The 21,589-nt window shown below is 45.8% G+C and overlaps 2 protein-coding genes across 4 annotated transcripts; one reads left to right on the top strand and one right to left on the bottom strand.

Annotated features, from left to right (window-relative positions):
• Positions 1 to 608: 608 nt before the first annotated feature.
• On the bottom strand, positions 609 to 16,525 carry LOC115133421 (phosphatidylinositol 3-kinase catalytic subunit type 3). 3 transcript variants are annotated; one of them, XM_029666632.2, is made up of 26 exons: positions 16,086 to 16,525; positions 14,892 to 15,080; positions 14,409 to 14,552; positions 14,088 to 14,217; positions 13,943 to 13,969; positions 12,954 to 13,040; positions 10,773 to 10,871; positions 10,564 to 10,635; positions 10,340 to 10,444; positions 10,157 to 10,249; positions 9,594 to 9,779; positions 8,636 to 8,775; positions 8,331 to 8,409; positions 8,177 to 8,241; positions 7,990 to 8,095; positions 7,668 to 7,784; positions 7,388 to 7,519; positions 6,990 to 7,118; positions 6,311 to 6,380; positions 6,156 to 6,220; positions 5,778 to 5,862; positions 5,579 to 5,653; positions 5,206 to 5,374; positions 4,989 to 5,079; positions 4,758 to 4,883; positions 609 to 841 (listed from the first exon to the last, which is right to left on the bottom strand). In XM_029666632.2, the coding sequence occupies exons 1-26, from the start codon at positions 16,148 to 16,150 to the stop codon at positions 827 to 829; spliced, it is 2,661 nt and encodes an 886-aa protein (XP_029522492.1). In that variant the 5' UTR covers positions 16,151 to 16,525; the 3' UTR covers positions 609 to 826. The 3 variants fall into 3 exon arrangements, with proteins under 3 accessions (XP_029522492.1, XP_029522491.1, XP_029522493.1); XM_029666631.2 differs by having other exon boundaries at positions 8,177 to 8,244; positions 16,086 to 16,524; XM_029666633.2 differs by lacking the exon at positions 13,943 to 13,969 and having other exon boundaries at positions 8,177 to 8,244; positions 16,086 to 16,524.
• A 2,127-nt stretch (positions 16,526 to 18,652) lies between these two features.
• Positions 18,653 to 20,398, top strand: msmp1 (microseminoprotein, prostate associated 1). Its single transcript, XM_029666635.2, has 3 exons — positions 18,653 to 19,003; positions 19,295 to 19,403; positions 19,789 to 20,398. Exons 1-3 carry the CDS (start codon positions 18,880 to 18,882, stop codon positions 19,961 to 19,963), a joined length of 408 nt encoding a protein of 135 aa, XP_029522495.1. The 5' UTR covers positions 18,653 to 18,879; the 3' UTR covers positions 19,964 to 20,398.
• Positions 20,399 to 21,589: the final 1,191 nt, after the last annotated feature.

Raw genomic sequence — 21,589 nt, 5'->3', positions numbered from 1 at the left:
AACTAAAGGGTTGTTATAATTCCACCTGCGATGGTAAATTCATAGTCCTGGTACCTTTTAAAATGAAGTGTACATGCAATGTGTAGTAGTGTCATGTTTTGAGGTATAAGAAAGATCTGATGTCTAAAAAGCAACTTAAAGATTAAAATAGTAAAGTCTATTCCCTTCAAACAAATTGTTGCTGTTGGTCAGGGTGTCAGATCAAACATGACAGAACCACACAGGCATTACCACACAACTAACCACCTGTCATCTCCAGCTACAGCGTCTTCGACTGACCTAGATTTAGGATGAAACCAACGTGTTCTAAACTAAATGGCCCTTGTATGGTGACGGGGTTTCAAAAGTAACCTTTTTGAAAGTCCTCTGTTGGAATACGACGTATTTTTCGCCACCATGATAAATGACATTCAGCTCTACATAAAGACCTGGTGATTCATCTCTCACACAGGATAAAACTCACCCCCCCAACTATGTGTTGCTGCTCAATGGATATAGCCGGCCATACATGTTAATCGTGTACAATAACCATTATACCACAAGTCCCAAAATATTATTTTGGGACTGCGATGTGTATAAAAGCACTAAAACACAACGCAACACCAGTGTTGCACTGTATCAACATGGTTTTTATTTGGCCATTATAGTTATCTATATATAATATATACAAAATGAAAACATCAGTCATTGTTTTGTTTTTGCAGTAGAGGTTGGCCTCTTCAGTGTCCTGGATGGATCCTCTCAATCTCACACAAGGGCGGGGGAGTGTCACTATGGATACAACCCCTCCTGTCTGTCTGTTCATCCATTGTTCAGATGGTCCTTCTCATCTGCGCCAGTACTGGAGGAGAGATGGGAGACACCACTGTTAGATGACCCTCGCATCTACAACACACTCAGACGGCACAATTATTGGCAAAAGGCTATTTAAAATGCAGCGTTATAACTAAACACTGCTACCTACAATTCAGTAATCTCGGGTTAACCCAGAACTAAAGTCTCGTAATTGGTCAGATGCTCGATTAAGAATTGGGTCCAGGACTCCCGGGTGGCACAGTGGTTAAGGGCGCTGTACTGCAGCGCCAGCTGTGCCACCAGAGACTCTGGGTTCGAGCCCAGGCTCTGTCGTAACTGACCGGGAGGTCCGTGGAGCGACACACAATTGGCCTAGTGTCGTCCGGGTTAGGGAGGTTTGGGCCGGTAGGGATATCCTTGACTCGTGGCAGGCCGGGCGCAGTGCACGCTAACCAAGGTTGCACGGTGTTTCCTCCGACACATTGTTGCGGCTGGCTTCCGGGTTGGATGCGCGCTATGGTTTGGTTGTGTATCGGAGGACGCATGACTTTCAACCTTCGTCTCTCCAGAGCCCGTACGGGAGTTGTAGCGATGAGACAAGATAGTAGCTACTAACAATTGGATACCACGAAATTGGGGAGAGAAAGGGGTAAAATTCAAAAGAACAAAATAATTGGGTCCATACGTGGAGAGAACGAAGAGCTCCACCTTGTCTCTTTACAAGTCTATGGGACAAAATGTCCCCTTGCGAAATTGTGATTTTTCCCAAAGCACCAGAACTAACACTGCTAGTTATCTCACACATCCTGTTGGTACTGTAGATCTTTCATGATACATGTATGTTTAACCTGTTTGGGATAGGGGGCAGCATTTTCACATTTGGATGAAAAGCGTGCCCAGAGTAAACTGCCTGCTACTCAGTCCCAGTTGCTATTATTAGTAGATTTGGATAGAAAACACTCTGAAGTTTGATGTCTGAGTACATCTGAACATGTGGCAGGTGAAAACCTGAGAAGAATCCAACCAGGAAGTGGGAAATCTGAGGTTTGTAGTTCAACTCTTGGCCTATCGAATACACAGTGTCTATGGGGTCATATTGCACTTCCCAAGGCATTCACTAGATGTCAACAGTCTTTAGAATCTTGTTTGATGCTTCTACTGTGAAGGAGGGGGGAATGAAGGCTCTTTGGGTCAGTGGTCTGGCAGAGTGACACAAGCTGGTGACGCGCATTCACGTTAGAGTCAGCTTGCATTTCTGAAGACAAAAGGAATTCTCCGGTTGGAACATTATTGAAGATTTGTTAACATCCTAAAGATTGATTCGATACTTCATTTGACATGTTTCTACGGACTGTAACGGAACTTTTTGACTTTGTCTGCCCCTAGTGATCGAGCGTCGTGAGTTTGGATTGTGTACTGAACACGCAAACAAAAAGGAGGTATTTGGACAAAGATTAACTTTATCAAACATTTATTGTGGAACTGGGATTCCTGGGAGTGCATTCTTATGAAGATCAAAGGTAAGTGAATATTTATAATGCTATTTCTGACTTCTGTTGACTCCAACATGGCGGATTCCCTGTTTGGCTTGATTTTGTTGTCTGAGCGCCGTACTCAGATTATTGCATGGTTTGCTTTTTCCGTAAAGTTTAAAAAATCTGACACAGCGGTTGCATTAAGAAGTATATCTTTAATTCTGTGAATAATACTTGTATCTTTAATCAATATTTATTATAAGTATTTCTGTAAAATGATGTGGCTCTCTGCAAAATCACTGGATGTTTTGGAAGCAAAACATTACTGAACGTAACGCGCCAATGTAAACAGATTTTTGGATATAGATATGCACTTTATCGAACAAAACATACATGTATTATGTAACATGAAGTCCTAGGAGTGTCATCTGATGAAGATCATCAAAGGTTAGTGATTCATTTTATCTATTTCTGCTTTTTGTGACTCCTCTCTTTGGCTGGAAAAATGGCTGTGTTTTTGTGACTAGGCTCTGACCTAACAATCATGTTGTGCTTTCCCTGTAAAGCCTTTTTGAAATCGGACACGATGGGTAGATTAAGAAGTTTCTTTCATTTGCTGTATTGCACTTGTTAATGTATGAAAGTTACATATTTAAAAAAAAAAAAGAATTTTGCGCGCTGCCTTTTAAGCGGAATGTTGTCAGTCACACCCCCCGTTAGAGACACACACTGAACCCCTGCTGAGAGACACACACACTAAACCCCTGCTGAGAGAGAGACACACACACAAACCCCTGCTAAGAGGGAGAGAGAGAGACACACACACACACAACCCCTGCTGAGAGAGAGAAAGGGAGAGACACACACACACTAAACCCCTGCTAAAAGAGAGAAAGGGACACCCACACACCAAACCCTTGCTGAGAGTCACTAAACCCCTGCTGAGAGAGAGAGAGAGACACTAAACCCCCGCTGAGAGAGTGAGAGAGACACACACACTAAACCCCTGCTGAGAGACACACACTAAACCCCTGCTGAGAGAGGGAGAGACACACACACACTAAACCCCTACTGAGAGACAAACACACACACTAAACCCCTGCTGAGAGAGGGAGACACACACACACTAAACCCCTGCTGAGAGAGAAACACACTAAACCCCTGCTGAGAGAGCGCCGAAACCCCTGCTGAGAGAGAGCGACACACACACACACAAAACCCCTGCTAAGAGAGAGAGCGAGAGGGGGACACACACACACACACTAAACCCCTGCTGAGAGAGAAACACACTAAACCCCTGCTGAAAGAGAGATGCACACTAAACCCCTGCTGAGAGAGAGAGACACACACTAAACCCCTGCTGAAAGAGACACACACTAAACCCCTGCTGAGAGAGAGCCGAAACCCCTGCTGAGAGAGAGCGACACACACACTAAACCCCTGCTGAGAGAGCGCCGAAACCCCTGCTGAGAGAGAGCGAGAGGGGGACACACACACACACACACTAAACCCCTGCTGAGAGAGACGCACACTAAACCCCTGTTGAGAGAGAGACGAAACCCCTGCTGAGGGAGAGAGACACACTAAACCCCTACTGAGAGAGACACACACACACTAAACCCCTGCTGAAAGAGACACACACACTAAACCCCTGCTGAGAGAGAGCCGAAACCCCTGCTGAGAGAGAGTGACACACACACAAAACCCCTGCTGAGAGAGAGACACACACACACTAAACCCCTGCTGAAAGAGACACACACTAAACCCCTGCTGAGAGAGAGCCGAAACCCCTGCTGAGAGAGAGCGACACACACACACACAAAACCCCTGCTAAGAGAGAGAGAGAGACACACTAAACCCCTGCTGAAAGAGAGACGCACACTAAACCCCTGCTGAAAGAGAGAGACACTAACCCTGCTGAGAGAGGGAGCGAGAGACACACACACACACTAAACCCCTGCTGAGAGAGAGCGACACACACACTAAACCCCTGCTAAGAGGGACATACACACTAAACCCCTGCTGAGAGAGAGACACACTAAACCCCTGCTGAAAGAGGGACACACACACACTAAACCCCTACTGAGAAAGAGACACTAAACCCCTGCTGAAAGAGAGACACACACACACTAAACCCCTACTGAGAGAGACACACACACACACACTAAACCCCTGCTGAGAGAGACACACTAAACCCGTGCTGAGAGAGAGAGAGAGACACACTAAACCCCTGCTGAAAGAGAGAGAGACACACTAAACCCGTGCTGAGAGAGAGAGAGACACACTAAACCCCTGCTGAAAGAGAGAGAGACACACACACACACACTAAACCCCTGCTGAGAGAGACACACTAAATCCGTGCTGAGGGAGAGAGAGAGAGACACACACTAAACCGCTGCTGAGCGAGAGAAAGGGAGAGACACACACACACACTAAACCCCTGCTGAGAGAGACACACACATACTAAACCCCTGCTGAGACACACACCTGGGCAAACTTGTGTATCTGCTCCACCACAGCAGCAAACAGAGCTCCCACACTCTCGTCAATCAGACTCTGCATGTAATGCACCGCCTCCTCGTCCGACAGGTCCAACCGGAACTTGTCCTGCACCTGGGAAGAGACAGAATATTCAGTGAACGTCCCATTCAAAATGGGACTCTTACAATTCACATAACCATTCGCTAAACCACATAGCGAAGTGAAATACACACACACCTTCTTAACAGTCTTGTCAGGCTCCAGGGCAATGTCGGGAATGTTGGCATCCACCATGAGAGAGAAAAGATTTAGGATGAGGTTAGAGTACCTGAAGAGACAGGGATGAGAAAGAAAGAGAAATTAAAAAAGGTTCATCACAGCTGATATAAATGACCAATTAGTGGCAAAAGATCAGAATTGAGCTGCTTGTGTAAACGCAGCGTGTGTGTCCGACCTCCTGAGGTGTAGGAAGGCAGTGTAACACTGTTTCCTGAACTCCTGGTACTGTTCACTCTGCATGCCGCCCATCCCCTCCACCATCTCCTTACTCAGCTTCATAGGAGGAGGCAGGGGCTTGGGGTCACGACCCAGGATGTAGCCAAAGTCTATGTGGAACAACTTTCCTTAAACGGAATATGGAAAGGTATTCAATCAAATGTATTCATGAAGCCCTTTTTACAACAGCAGTTGTCACAAAGTGTCGTCAGTCACACAGAATAGAGTGGAGCAGCATTTTGAAGGAGAGGACTAATGGATCAGACAACGTATGGTAGAAATCCAACCATAGGGTGTTGGAGGTACACGACACATAATTCCTATAGACTCACCAGTCTTTGTGAGGAGCAGGTTGTCCAAGTGTCTGTCTCCTACACCCAGGATGTATGTGATGACACAGTAACCAGCTGGAACATGAAAGAGTAGAGGAAAGACAAAAAAAAAGATGTCATCCCAAAATACACTTTAAAATGAGCCCACACCAAGGCCAGGGATTGGTCGGTGGGAGGGTGTTATTGGTAGTAGACTCACCACAGCTCTTGACGTAGGTGTCCATCACCTCAGGGCTGATGCCATAGGGCCCCTTTTCACTGGGGGCGTGTTTTCTGAAGAAACTCTGGAGAGACACAGGAAGAGAGAGAGGAGTCTTACACAAATCAAATGGCATTTGTAATATGCGCCAAATTACAACAGGTTTATCATGAAATTCTTACTTACAAGCCATCAATGCAGTTAAGAAAAATAAGAGTTAAGAAAATATTTACAAAATAAAGTTTTAAAAAAGTATAATAACACAATCGATTACAACAAATTAGGCCAGAGAAGACATCACAAGGCAAAGATGCTAGACAAACACCTTACATAGCAAATAATGTTAAGTCTCTTAGCCATGGATACAGTAAATTCTACCTGGATGTTTCCTTCAGTGGCCAGGACCTCAGCCACAGGCACTGACTGAACAAACTGCATGAACCCTGGAGGAAGGACAACACACAGGTCAGAGGTCACTTCACACATGTCCTGACCCAGTATTCTAAATCGATAGCTACATCGGTGGTGCTCACCATGCTTGGTGCTTGTAGCCAGGACTTTGTAAGGCGTCAACTTCAGGTCCAGGTTCTCTTTCCTGAGCAACTGAGAGAGAATTTACATAATTCACACTACACCGACTCTTATCCTTCTCTAGAACCTTCTAGGCGAGGCTGAAATATAAACAGCCTGTGTCTTTACATTTCAGTCATTTAGCACATGCTTTTCTCCAAAGCAACTTACAGCAAGTTTGTAGTAAGGTAATATGATAATAATATGCTTGTTTCAGACCATGTCCATAATAATAATAAATACAGTACTTTGTTTCTACGGTAATGACATGGCAATAATGCTCGTTTCTGACCACGTCCATAATAATACATACAGTACTTTGTTTCTACAGTAATGACATGGCAATAATGCTAGCTTCTGACCACGTCCATAATAATAAATACAGTACTTTGTTTCTACGGTAATGACATGGCAATAACGCTAGCTTCTGACCACGTCCATAATAACAAATACAGTACTTTGTTTCTACGGTAATGACATGGCAATAACGCTAGCTTCTGACCACGTCCATAATAATAAATACAGTACTTTGTTTCTACGGTAATGACATGGCAATAACGCTAGCTTCTGACCACGTCCATAATAATAAATACAGTACTTTGTTTCTACGGTAATGACATGGCAATAACGCTAGTGTCTGACCTTGTCCATGAGAGAGATGATCTGTAGGATGAGCTGGTCTTGTCTCAGGTCGTCTCCGTGTTTAAAGATGACCGGGTACATCGCCCCGTCCTCCGCCTTGAAGATCAGCTTGGCTGGCATCAGGGCGCTCTATAATACACGCACAGACATACAGCGGTGAGATAAGGACACGTAGGAGAAAAAAAAGGCACATTAGCATACAAACATAGCAGCACATACAAAAACAACTGCTACATAGCACAACCAAAGAAGAGGGAGAGAAAGGGAGGATGAAGGAGGAGGAAGAAGATGAAAATAAGGAGGGATACGTTCGAGAGGGAGAGGAGAAGGAATGGAAGGAGGAGAGGAAGGATAGCGTTGAGAAGGAAGAATTAGCCAGCGATGGAGAGATGGTGCACCTTGAATAGCGTGGCGGTGTCTGGTACGATGCCTCGGATTCTGACCGAGGGTTCCAGAGGTAGCGGGATGGGGTCAATCTCACACAGGTTCACCTTCTCATTGTCCGCCAGCAGAGCCTGCAGTCGCTCCGTCTGAAACACGGGGGGCGCCAGTGTCAACCAGCAATCGTAAACACCAGTCGCAGAGAAGACCTGGGTCATGTTCATTGGGAACCACAACGGAAGAAAACGGACTGACAGAGGGAGGAGTGTAAAGTGGGCGTCATTGGTCTTCTCGTACCTTCTTCTTGCGGTTGCCGCTCTCTCTCTGCACGGCCTTCATCAGCTGCACCAGTCTGTCCACAAACGTCTGTTGGGATGCCAGGAGAGACCGCATCACCCTCACACTCTTATCACCCTAGAGAGAGAGAGTACAGAGAAGAAAGTAAGATCATGAAAGAGGGGGAAATTAGTTCTACTCATGGTTACCAAAGCAGATACTTGCTTGGCGTTTTTCCCGACGTACTGCACTGTATCATTCACTGCACAAGCAAATTCATAGTCCTGAATATGTAAATTAACGGAAGGATGAAGTAAGATATGAGGCACGTTGAAAGTCTAACCTTGAGCAGCGCTTGGCTAAACCTCCCAATGACGTTGAGGTACATCTTGTGGGTTTTTAGGTCTCTCTGCTGGGTGTCCTGGTCCTCACACTCCACTATTACATACCTGAGGGAGCACACACAGATTTAGTACACACGTGTTTATATATACGCACACACACACACACACACACACACTGATCCTCACCAGTAGAGGTAGTTGGCCAGTGTTGAGTTCTTACAGGCACGGGAAATGAGAAAGGTACACAGGTCCTGCTGTAGAAACACAGAACCAACATTACTACCTCTCTCGTCAGACAAACAAACGTCTGTCCTTTCCCCTTCTCCTGTACACTTTTTACCTCGGGATTCTCACTGTCCGCCCCTTCCTTTCCATTCGGGACAGGTGGGGGCACTGCTGGAGCAGTCAAGATCTGGGAACTGGAGACATACAGACAGTTCATGTTGCACTGTTAGAACACAGTTAAATAGCACAGCAGACAACCAACACCAGACATATCTAGGGGCCAGGAGTTTTCCCCCCCCTGTCCAACACTGGCTAACGACCTGACCAGAATAAACTCAGGGTCCTAGGCTATGAATTAGGGCCAGAGTTTTCCCTGATTCGGTCACAACTTTCAACCCTCCACCTTGACCCCCCTCTAACCTGTCTAGGTCCCCCAGGGTGGAGCTCTCTGCCAGGCCCTGGCTGTCCCGCTTGCCTCCTGGCTCCAGCCCACACTGGATGTCGTTGAAGTTCTCATATTTCAGAGCCTGGACCAGCTGGAGAAGGTACATCAGCAGGTCCTGGAGCACAGGGAGAGCGATACGTAGGTGTGTGTGTGTGTGTGTGTGTGTGTGTGTGTACATGTACTACATTCTCACACACACACACACACACACATTCAAAAGTTTGGGGTCACATAGAAATGTCCTTGTTTTTGAAAGAAAAGCACATTTTTATGTCCATTTAAAATAACATCAAATTGATCAGACATTGTTAATGTTGTAAATGACTTTTGTAGCTGGAAACAGCTGATTTTCAATGGAATATCTACATAGGCCCATTATCAGCAACCATCACTCCTGTGTTCCAATGGCACGTTGTGTTAGCTAATCCAAGTTTATCATTTTATGTTAGCACAGCTGAAAACTGTTGTTCTGATTAAAGAAGCAATAAAACTGGCCTTCTTTAGACTAGTTGAGTATCTGGAACATCAGCATTTGTGGGTTCGATTACAGGCTCAAAATGACCAGAAACAAATAACTTTCTTCCGAAACTTGTGAGTCTATTCTTCTCCTGAGAAATTAAAATTATTTGAGTGATGGTTGCTTATAATAGGCCTCTGTACACTATGGAGATATTCCATTAAAAAAAGCAATTTCCAGTTACAATAGTCATTTACAACATTAACAATGTCTACACTGTTTTTCTGATCAATTTGATGTTATTTTAATGGACAAAAAAAATGTGTTTTTCTTTAATAATAAGGACATTTCTAAGTGACCCCAAACTTTTGAACGGTAGTGTACATGGCTCGGCTGTGTCACTCCCCCTCCCCCCACTCACTGACACACACACACAACCCAACACACACACTCTTCACCCGCCCCCTGCAACCTACCTCATCGTCGGCCTGCTGCAGCCTGGTCACAGCGTAGCGTCGTACGGTGGGGTTGGTGAACTGGGAGGAGAGCAGCTCTAGGGAGTCCTCTACATCCATGGGCCTCCACTTCCCCAGCAGCTCCAGGGCCTGCTTCGCCTCCCCGGGCAGCGCCCAGTTCACACACTTTAGGAACTTAGTCAGTGCCTGGAGGGGAGAGGGAAGAGGGGCTCTTAGGTAATTAGCTTAGACAAGTGTGTCAACACTCATGGAGTGTATTTGAGTGTTGTTGTGGTTAACATAGGGCTCTGGGTTTTTCCTGACCCTGTGACTTAACCAAGTGAAACTCAGGGCCCCAGTTATACTGGGACAATGCTAATCTAGGATTCTTCCCTGGTCAGGTTACGAGGTCAGGAACTCGATGGGCCCTAGATGCTGTCCAACTTTGTTTCCATTTTGTATGGAAATGTATTCTGCTATAAACATGCACATACTGTGTTGTGTGTCTGCATACTTTAAATCACAAATAAAATGGACTAAAAAGGACAACCATAAAAGGACTTCAAACTTAGCAGGACACACACCTTCTCCTGAGTGGTGAGGTAGTAACGGAACTTCCACACCAGGTCCTGTTCCTCTGAGCTCAGTTGCTTGGTCGGAGGGTAATTCACTATGACCTGTAGAGAGAGACATACACACGAGATTGAGCCTACTGCTAAAACCACACACAGACACACATACAGTTGTGGTTGACTAATCGTACTAACGTTAAGCTGATCTCGTGTGGCAGCGTTAGGCTTCAGGTCGTGGTCCGACGGGCCACTCCGAAGGCTACGGGCTAATTTATGGTGCTTGCTCTCCACAAGGTTCTCCTATGGCAGGGGCAGAGGGACATTATAAATGATTAATACATTAAACTCAACGGCCATATTGATATGTTGAAAATAAAACAAATCTCCATTCTAACCCTGTGTGTGTGTGTGTCTCTTACCATGCACATCTGAGGGTCAGGGACTTTAACGATGTCAGCGCTGGTGAGCACCGGTGAGGCGTCATCTCCATCCTGGATGGGGAGGAGTTAGTCAGTCAGCCAGCCAATCAGCATCACCACGGCAATCAACCAATCAATCCCTTTCAGAATTATGACAACAGCTCAAATGTCACAACCATGTATGTGTATATATACACATATGTACCTACCTTCTCATAATAGACAATACTGTACTCAGGCTTTTCTCCAGTTTTGACACGAGGAAACTCCACCATAAGATACATGAAGTTGGAGCTACGCTTCTCACTCTGTGGGAACACAAACATAAGAGGCTGACTGACTGACAGATTTTTTTTAAAGAGGTCTCGGCAGAAATGAGCGATGGCCATTACATATAAAGTACGTCATGTTATGTGTCACACATATATAACGCATCTGTGATGAGGCTATTCAAATCAAACTTTATTTGTCACACGCGCCGAATACAACAAGTGTAGACCTTACCGTGAAATGCTTACTTACAAGCCCTTAACCAACAGCGCAACAGTTGCGCAGTTCAACAGTTCAAGAAGAGTTAAGAAAATATTTACCAAATGGACTAAAGTTAAAAAACATTTTTTTTTTAAAGTAACACAAGAATAAAGACTATATACAGGGGGTACAGGTTAGTTGAAGTAATTTGTACATGTAGGTAGGGGTGAAGTGACTATGCATAGATAATAAACAGCGAGTAGCAGCAGTGTACAAAAGGGGGGGGTCAATATAAATAGTCCGGGGGGGGGGGCGATTTTATTAATTGTTCAGCAGTCTTATGGCTTGGGGGGTAGAAGCTTTTGAGGAGCCTTTTGGTCCTAGGCTTGGCGCTCCGGTACCAGAGAAAACAGTGTATGACTTGGGTGACTGGAGTCTCTGACAATTTTATGGGCTTTCCCTGGCACAGCCTATTATATAGGTCCTGGATGGAAGGCAGCTTGGCCCCAGTGATGTACTGGGCCGTATGCACTACCCTCTGTAGCACCTTACGGTCAGATGCCGAGCAGTTGCCATAAGACAGTGATGCAACCGCTCAGGATGCTCTCGATGGTGCAGCTGTAGAACCTTTTGAGGATCTGGGGACCCATGACAAATCCTTTATCTTCTGAGGGGGAAAAGGTTTTGTCGTGCCCTCTTCACGACTGTCTTGGTATGTTTGGACCATGATAGTTCGGGGCTCCACTACAGCCCCGTTGATGTTAAATGGGGGCCTGTTCGGCCCGCCTTTTCCTGTAGTTCACGATCAGATCCTTTATTTTGCTCACATTGCGGGTGAGGTTGTTGACCTTGCACCACACTGCCAGTTCTCTGACCTCCTCCCTATAGGCCGTCTCATCATTGTCGGTGATCAAGCCTACCACCGTTGTGTCGTCAGCAAACTTAATGATGGTGTTGGAGTCGTATTTGGCACGCAGTCATGGTTGAACAGTGAGTACAGGAGGGGACTAAGTACGCACCCCTGAGGGGCCCCAGTGTTAAGGATCAGCGTGGCAGACATGTTGTTGTCTACTCTTACCACCTGGGGGCGGCCCGTCAGGAATTCCAGGATCCAGTTGCAGAGGGAGGTGTTTAGTTCCAGAGTCCTTAGCTTAGTGATGAGCTTTGTGGGCACTATGGTGTTGAGCGCTGAGCTGTAGTCAATGAACAGCATTCTCACATAGGTGCTACGGGGCGGTAATCATTTAGGCAGGTTACCTTCTCTTCTTTGGGCACAGGGACTACAGTGGTCTGCTTGAAACATGTAGGTATTACAGACTCGGTCAGGGAGAGGTTGAAAATGTCAGCGAAGACACTTGACAGTTGTTCCGCGCATGCTTTGAGTATACCTCCTGGTAATCGGTCTGGCCCAGCGGCTTTGTGAATGTTGACCTGTTTAAAGGTTTTGTTCACATCGCCAACCGAGAGCGTTATTACAGTCATCCAGAACAGCTCTCGTGCATGCTTCAGTGTTGCTTGCCTCAAAGCGAGCATAAAAGGCATTTAGCTCGTCTGGTAGGCTTGCGTCACTGGGCAGCTCACGTCTGGGTTTCCCTTTGTAGTCCGTAATAGTTTTCAAGCCCTGCCACATCCGACGAGCATCAGAGCCGGTGTAGTAGGATTTAATCTTAATCCTGTACTGACGCTTTGCTTGTTTGATGGTTCGTCTGAGGGCATAGCGGGATTTCTTATTAGCGTCCGGATTTGTCTCCCGCTCCTTGAAAGCGGCAGCTCTAGCCTTTAGCTCGATACGGATGTTGCCTGTAATCCATGGCCTCCGGTTGGGATACGTACGTACGTTCAGGTGATTGTGAGTGTGTATGGTTTACAGTATAAGGCATCAATGATTTTTAAAAACCCCAGATCCTCTACTAACTCACCTCGTTGATCATCTCTATCTCTCTGAAGGTCAGGCGGTCCAACCAGTCTACCTTCACCATGTGACCCTGCCGGTGGGCTTTGGTCAGCTAGAAGGAGAGAAAGAAAGAGGGATGGAGGGAAGGGAGGGAAAGAAAGAGGATAAGAGATTGAGAGGTTAGGAATAAAGGATGCAATCAAGGTGGAGCAGAGATATGCAGAAAGCTAGCTCGGCCAATCAGAGCGCAGCTTGGTGCCAGTGGCCAATCCAGTGCAACGGAAGCACTGAACACACACTCAGCAGCCAATCCGCTCAGTCAGTGTGGGTGACAGGGGCACACAAGCACAACATTCGCTATAGCTATTAGAGCTCACTCTGAACTTGGTACAGACAGTTTCCAGTATTTACAGCCAGTTGACACACCCATGGGGCACCATTAATCCCTTTTTATTTTGACTTCAGCTTGATAAAATGGTCAGTGGGTCTAATTCTTAGTAAATTACTGCAAAATGAAAACCAACAAACCAAAGGCTAATGACACATTAGTGCAAGATTTAAATCGGGGTTTCCAAAACTCGGTCCTTCAGGACCCCAAGGGGTGCATGTTTTGGTTTTTGCCCTAGCACTACACAGCTGATTCAAATAATCCACTAATCATCAAGCTTTGATAATTTGAACAAGCTGTGTAGTGTTACGGCAAAATCCAAAGCATGCACCCCTTGGGCTCCAGAGCACCGAGTTTAGGAATCCCTGATTTTAATTATATGCATTATACAAAGGTGGTGCTTCTTAGTTGTTTCTCTGGTAAAATGGCAGGGGTGTTTGATGCACCATATTCCTAACAAACATTAACAAGCCACACACACAAATTCAGCAAGATTTAGCTATAGGGTCTAATATGTGCACCAACAAGGAAATAGACACAAACACACACAGGCCTACACACACAGGCCTACATACACATCCAGCATTCCGACCCCCTCTCCCCTCCTTCCAACCCCTAGTACTCACATCACTGAGAAACTCCAGGTCAGGGGCCTGGAATAGACAGTGATTTAGACGAGTCCTTTCACAGGAGTACATCACACACTCTCCCCGCCGTCAAACACACAAACCCAAACAAACCCTCCAGGGGGACCCCTGACCCTGTGCTTACCTTGGCCAGTCGCCCCATCTGGTCCTCTGCCAGACTGCTGCTGGTCCTCCCTGGGGTGCTGGTGGGCTCCCCTCCGTCCCCCTCCACCCCCGGCCACACCTTCAGGTCGTGCATGCCCTGCCGGAACATCCTGAGAGAGAGGAAGGGGAGATGGAGAGGGGATGGGAGATGTCACCCCAATAATAGCCACATACTTCTTCCATATACAGTCAGCTAGGGTTGGGGTCAATTCCAGTCAATTCAGAAAGTATACTGAAATTCCAATTCCCTTCCATAGTACAGTATATGGACATATATTTGCTGAGATGGACTTGGACTCACCCATATTTGCCGAAGAGGGTGACGGTGGTTCCCCCCACAGGGGTGGCTCGGCCCGGTCCGTACACATCCCACACAGTAAGGGCCACCTGGGCACTCTGGGGCAGGTCTGGGTACTTCACTGGCAGCTTCAGCCACTCATTCCAGCTGGGGAAGGGGAAAGAGGAAGGGGAGAGAGAGAGGAGAGACAGAGGGAGAGACAGAGGGAGAGACAGAGAGAGACAGAGAGAGAGAGGCGATAGGGAGGAGAGACAGGGAGGAGAGAGAACAGAACAGTTCACAAGGACGATTATATTTTGTATAGATTATCGTGAAATGAGTCTACAATGTGAGATAAAGACCAACCAGGTCAAAGAGTTGATTACCGTTGCTCTCAAATGGCACCCTATTCCCTATATAGTGCACCAACCTGGCCAAAAGTAGTGCACTATGTAGGGAATCGGTTGCCATTTGGGATTTGGGACACAGCCAAGGGGTGTCACTCACTTCCAGCGTGTACTGAAGGCCTTGTAGGAGGTGCGTACGGGCAGCGCCAGGGGCTTGCCCTCTGCGAACACCTGACAGGTAACATAGAGGTCTGAGCAGTTCTCCTGGTAGAGGCCAGAGAACCGCAACATTGGATCCTGCAGCAGGGCCTTGTAGCTCTTCTGCTCCCGCTTGCCCTCCAAACTGCCTCTGTGGGGGTACAGGGGAGATCATGAGAGACAGACAGAGGGAAGTAGTTTGACACCACCACCATCACTTGTCAACCTTCCCTTTCAGAATCAGTATTCTTAGCCACTCTACTCAGCCAAAGTTCTAAAAATCTAGACAAAAGTTGTAGATCAGCACTCTGGAGGTCCATAGATCTATGAACACCTGCAAGAGTCTTCACATTTGGCTAAATTAGTTGTATTGCCACTAGGCTAAATGACAGGGCATATCCCGGAACATATCTTTGTACATTCTGCGGTGTTGAGACAACGTTAACAGTCCCCTGACAAGTTGTGACAAAACGCATCACCATATTATTCCGGTGTGTAACGGCCTAACGGGAAGCACCGCACTGCACTGTTTGTTGAGAATTATGAACGTTATTTACGGGCCACCACAGCGGAGCCTAGCTCGTTAAGTGACGTCACGAGAGGTAGATGAGCCGTTGGAATGTGCATGATGTCAAGAAAATGCGGATTTGTCCGTGTTCCCAAATAAGAGCCCTCACCGGGCACATTATGGAGCCGTGATACCGGTTGAGTCATGGTGTTGCCATGCTCGCTAAGGTAAATAGAAGACAAACAACTAACGTCAGCTAGCAATGTAATGAGATACTCCTGGGACAAGTGTTGCAATCATTTTTCATGCATGTAAAGTGGTATTAGACAGAGACTCGAGGTGCATTGTAATTGATGTCAACATGCTATCATTTAACAGTACGCAGTTATGGACATAAGTAGGCTAGCTAGGTCACTGAGGTATAATAAGACCTAGGTAGCCAGCTATAGCTACACTGACTGATATTGTTTATTGTTGACATCAATCAATCACGTGTATTTATAAAGCCCTTTTTACAGCAGATGTCAACGTTCTTCTGAGACCCAGCCTAAATAAAACCTAGAAGAGCATTTAAGGATCGAGCGAGATAGTTAACTTGCTACTTGTACAGTATGGCCCATAAGTAGCCCACGGTAACAAAATACTTACATTTTCAGTTGAACATTAATGTCCAAGTCACAACTGTAGACATAGTTAAACTTGTCTGTGTCCATCTTATTTAACACATACAAGTAAAAAGCTAGCGAACGTTACTCATAAATTCGCAGAGGCAAATAGGATTGTAGCTAGCAAGCCTTTCCTGGCCGTGGGCTAGCTTGGAAGGCCTGAGTGCAAAAATCCCCTTGGTAGCGCACAAACAATAGTTTCTGCAGTTGTCTTGAAAAAAATACTGAGATACAGTCCGTTTACAGATCATCAGTCCGATCGAAATGTGAACTTTTATCGCCTCGATTCACAATAATGACATTATAGCGACACATTTATTTTCGGACTTGATTATGTTTTTTTGTGATCACAACAGTCTGCTGCTGATATCAGGAAAACTTAATCAATCTCTAAGTCACTGTCAATGAGCGAGTGTGTTCCCAATCGTTGTTTTCAAATGTTGATTTAGCTGGTCTGATAGTGGTGACTTACTTCCTGGATGGGAACATTGGGGGCGGGGTTTACCGTGTAATCTTAAAGGGATAGTCAACAGAAGTACATTTTTTTTTTATTTTACCTTCATTTAACTAGGCAAGACAGTTAAGAACAAATTCTTATTTTCAATGACGGCCTAGGATGTATGGGATTTGAGTTCCATTATAGATTTGCAACACATTTATGTGCAAATGAAATGTCTTACTTTGAATTGTGTATACGCTAAACCTCTTCGTTGGTCTTTGGGTTGGAGCACATGCCATCATAGGCACTACTAGCAGAGTGCTTAAATTGAACTGCATCCCTTGCTCTCTACATCTCCATGGGGCAGTCTTGTGGGGTTATTGTCTTGTATTGGGGTGATTGGCAGCAGGTTTAAGAGCGTTGGGCCAGTAACCGAAAGATCTCTGGTTCAAAACCCTGAGCCGACAAGGTGAAAAATCTGTTGAGCAAGAAGGCACCTAACCCTAATTGCTCCTGTAAGTTACTCTGCATAAGAGAGTCTGCTAACCCAGTAAAACCCTAAAAAAGGAGGGTTTGTTTGGGACATGTGATTTGGCAGGGTAGAGTTGTTCTATCCGAGGTAGCAAGTTAACGCTCCCTGAGCCAGAACAAAACATTAGCTCATCTCCTTCCACTTTTGCTGTCAACCTGCAGACAGACAGAGATCATGGGGAAAAACCTGTGATGAGGGAACATGTTTTTCACAATGGACCCCGCGGGCCTCACAATTAGTGTTTTACGCCCGAGTTCCCTCCTACCCCCACAGAAGTCTGGCGGGTGTTGATAGGTCTCCCTCGTCAGCTAGGGGTGATGCTGACAGCAGGGCCCTGACGTGCTCTGGTCCTGTATTGTTGTGACTCAGTGTGTGTGTGTGTGTGTATGACAAAGTTGCCCATGTCTCTCCAGCTCCACAGCTTGACTTGTCACAGTCTGAGGAGGAACATGTCTCGACTCTGGAACCTTGTCACCTCAGTACCCTGTCCACATTATGGTTGAGTCCCAAATGGCACCCTATTCCCTATACAGTGCACTACTTTTGAGCAGGGCCTATATGGCTCTGCCTGGTCAAAAGTACAGCACTAAATATTCTCCCCTCCCAGAACCTAAGGGTCCTATACAATAAGACGATGACGGATGCTGACGGATTCCCACCCTTTGATTGACGCCATTTAAAGAGGTGCTGAGTAGGAAAACCCTCTTAAAACAAAAGCAATTTGTCTCACCCATGAGTGTCTTCATGGACGAGCAGTTCATTGGTAGCATGAGAGTGAGAGAATCTCCATCCTTTTCCATTTGACATTCCATAGACCAGGCTGTCGCCCTAAAATCATGACACATTTCATCCTAAATTGAAGAGCGGGTGTATAAAAGCATACACATGCATACCTGCCACCTGCCTGCAGCAGCCATAGCAGCAGCCAGTATAAAAGTCTTATCCTGTCCTTTATGAGTTTCCTGCTCCCAAATATCCTGCGTCTCTGTCTCTGCTCCTCTGGGGTGGGCGATTGACTAACCGCTGCTGGACAGGGCCCGCATGAGGTCACAGATTGGAGACACGGCTGCACGCCATGACATCATACACATGAGCTCATCCAAATGAGGTAGACTGGGGTCAGTGGAGGCAGTAGGTCGCTGACTTCATCTTGCAGTATTATGCATCTGTGTTTGCATGTAAGAGCGTCTTAGTAACCACATAGTAACACATCTGGTAGTGAAAGGTAACGCAGCTAGTCACTAACTGGTACTTTCCTCCTCAGCTGGAATCCTTAGTAAGGTAGTAATGAAGATATTTAACTTCAATCCCAATAGGGAAATCTTATGTGGATGAACACAGATTTGAATCAATGGAGTTAAATCATGTTAGCCATTTATTCCTCTCTATTACTGGTTCTCCACAGGCCTCCCCTTCCGCTCTCCTTTCTACCTCTCTCTCACTTCCCTCCTTCCTCTCACCTCTCTCTTAGCCTCCAAGTCTTAGTCATTTTAGGATGTGTCTGTGTTTCTATCATTTTAGAGGTCATGCTCACTGGAGCGAAGAGGTGCTGATCTCCAGATTGCCAAGGCGATGCCAAGACAGACTTTTTCCCCTTGCCCCCCCAAAAAAAACCCAACCCAACCCTGTGACACCCCACATGCCCCACACCCCTGCCTCGACCCTGGTCGGTCCTCGTGATGGAGCTAACTAACCCCACCTCCACCCTGTACGCTGCGGTCGTAAAGATGTTGGGGTATAAATTGAGGTGGAAGAGAGGAATCGGAAAACTCTTGAGAACTAGATCTAGAACTACAAAACGAGAACATGAAGAACATGGTGACGATGGACTCCATTGTTGGGAGAAACTGGCCACTGACCTTCCTGGCTGGGACACTGCTCTGGACCACCTGCATTGCGGCTCCTATGCAGTGCCACTTCAACTCCAAAGGTAAGCAAAGCCATGCTCTAGGATAGGGTGTTTAGCGTTAATCTGAAGGCATTGGGCCTGTTGAATGGATTTTAAATTCAGAGTAGATTTTTATTACCCTGTGATTCAGGGTATCATTCAGGTTTGCTCTTCTTAAATGAAAGTCCATCGTCAACACGTCCAAGCCCGGGAAGACTGCTTTTGGTTAAAGTTGTGATTTATAACTAGAAGTTGATGTTTTGTGGATAAATGAGGCTTGGTTTATGTATGATTGGGGTAACACCTTTGGTGGGGGGTCTCTCTCTACCCTAGCGCTGTGTGTGTACGAGGGAAGACACTTCTCTCTGGGGGAGTCCTGGATGGAGGACGGCTGTCTGCAGTGTACCTGTCTGCATCCTGTCGGCGTCGGCTGCTGCGAGACGTGAGTACACTACGCACCTGTGATCAATGTGCCTTTCTGGGTCGTTGTATTTAGATTTGCAGCGGTGGGAATAGGAACCTGATTGCCATGGTTGGGAGAAGCTTGCAATGCAATACAGCCCTGAAAATTGTATCCTGGCGCAGAGGTCCTTGAAAGGGAATTTTTATTTTTATTCTCTAAAGATCTGATAATTATGGTTTTTGATTTGAAAATAAATGCAAGGAATATATTCCCCCAGGCTCTGAAATGCTTAGAGTTGTATTACATTATCTATATTATCATCATCATGCTTTCAGAGAAAGCATATATGTAAAGCAAGCCATTGAAAACGTTTAGACTACCAGCTCAACAACCCTTCTCTCTCTCTCTCTCTCTCTCTGTACAGGGTGCATCACCCGGTGGACTTCCCAGGGTGGTGCGAGGTTCGGGTGGACACTCTGACCTGTAAGATGACCCTCGTTCAGAGCGCTGACCCCCGCCTGCCCTGCAGCCCCGGGTATGGACACAGCCTAGACCCCAGCCACGGCTCACTGGAACACTACTTGAAGCTAGCGGAGTAGACAGGGACGGAATCACAGTCGGACAGTGGAGGCTGGTGGAGGGAGAAATCGAAGAACGGGCTCATTTAATTCCAGCCATTACAAGGAGCCTGTTCTCCGATTTAAAGTGGCACCAGCCTCCACTGAAGTTGGACGATCAACCTCCCTCCACCCGCCTGTCTGTGTACTTCAAACGCTCCATTCTCATGTGTTGCAGACCCGTAATTTGTTAACATTTAAACCTCATGAATATTACAATATATTGTACCATAAGCAGAAAAGTATACTCCATTGGAATGCAGAGGGGATCCCACATAATGTAATCCCACATTTATGGCACCCTGTAATGCTCTACTGTAAATATCAACTCTTATAGTAATATATCTAACAATTATTGTCGTATTTGTTCTTTATTGCAGTTATATTCAGTTATCCTCTAAATAAAATTCTCATTCAGTGAAACTTTTGTTGATTTGCGTGTTAAAAGCAGTCTCTTCACGGCAAACACACTTTTTCATTCATGATTCACATCGTTGAACAGTCTTTCGGTCACAATGAAAAAATACAACTGTTGTAGAGCACGAAGCTCTTGAATATGAAATACAAACAAATGGAGTGACGAATCAATGGACTGTATTTTGGGGGGTTTTGAATGAAGGGATAAAAAAATATATAGAAATGTAAATGACCCCACAGACAGACAGTAGCATTTTATATTGGTTGTCATCATCATCTTTAAGCTATATATGAAAAATTAAAAAAGTGAGGGCAATCCCCAAAACATAGGACATACTGCAAAATATGTTAAAACACCAATAAATTGATGCCTGCTTTACATCACCATTCATGCAAATATAACCCTCCACTCCTCACGCTCAAATGTTGATGCTGTTGATCCCTGTGAATTGGGAGACGTAGGACGTCAGGGCGGGATTGGTTCCATGGGCTCTCGGAACGTGACACACTCAAAGTGCAGACGCCATTGCAGGGTCACTGTGTACAAGTTGAACATGTTATAGTTAGTTTAGGTTGTTATAGAAGTGTCTGAAGTATAGTTAGGCTGTACAGGCAGAAGGACTCAGAGGGTTGAGGAGCTACTCCTATGGACGGATTCCCATACAGATTTAACCTAGTCTTTATTGAAAGTCCTTCTTAGACTAAGACTAGGCTTAATCTGTGTCTGGGAAACCATCTTCTTGTGATGGCACTGTGACTCCCAGAACATGAGCAGCATCCTCAGTCATCTGTAAGGACAATGGTCATTATAGTCAAGTGTTCAAACCCTCTCTGCTAAGCCAGATAATAAACAAAAAGCAGACAGGGAGACGAGAGTGGAGGGTTGTGTCCCAAATGGCATCCTATTCCCTATACGGTGCCGTGAAGAAGTATATGCCCCTTTCTGATTTTCTCTATTTTTGCGTATTTTTTCGACACTGATTGTTTGTATATCTTCAACCAAAACCTAATATTAGATCAAATTAATCTGAGTGAACAAATCGCAACATTTTGATAATTATTTCATTTACTTTATAAAACAAAGTTGTGCAACTCCCAATACCCCTGTGTGAAAAAGTAATTGTCCCCTTAAACAACAACTGATTAGTGGAGGGCAGCGCACAATTGGCCCAACGTCGTTCGGGTTAGGGG

This window comes from Oncorhynchus nerka, linkage group LG8, assembly GCF_034236695.1.
Source record: "Oncorhynchus nerka isolate Pitt River linkage group LG8, Oner_Uvic_2.0, whole genome shotgun sequence".
Lineage (NCBI taxonomy): Eukaryota > Metazoa > Chordata > Actinopteri > Salmoniformes > Salmonidae > Oncorhynchus > Oncorhynchus nerka.
This window is presented reverse-complemented; position numbering and strand designations above follow the sequence as displayed.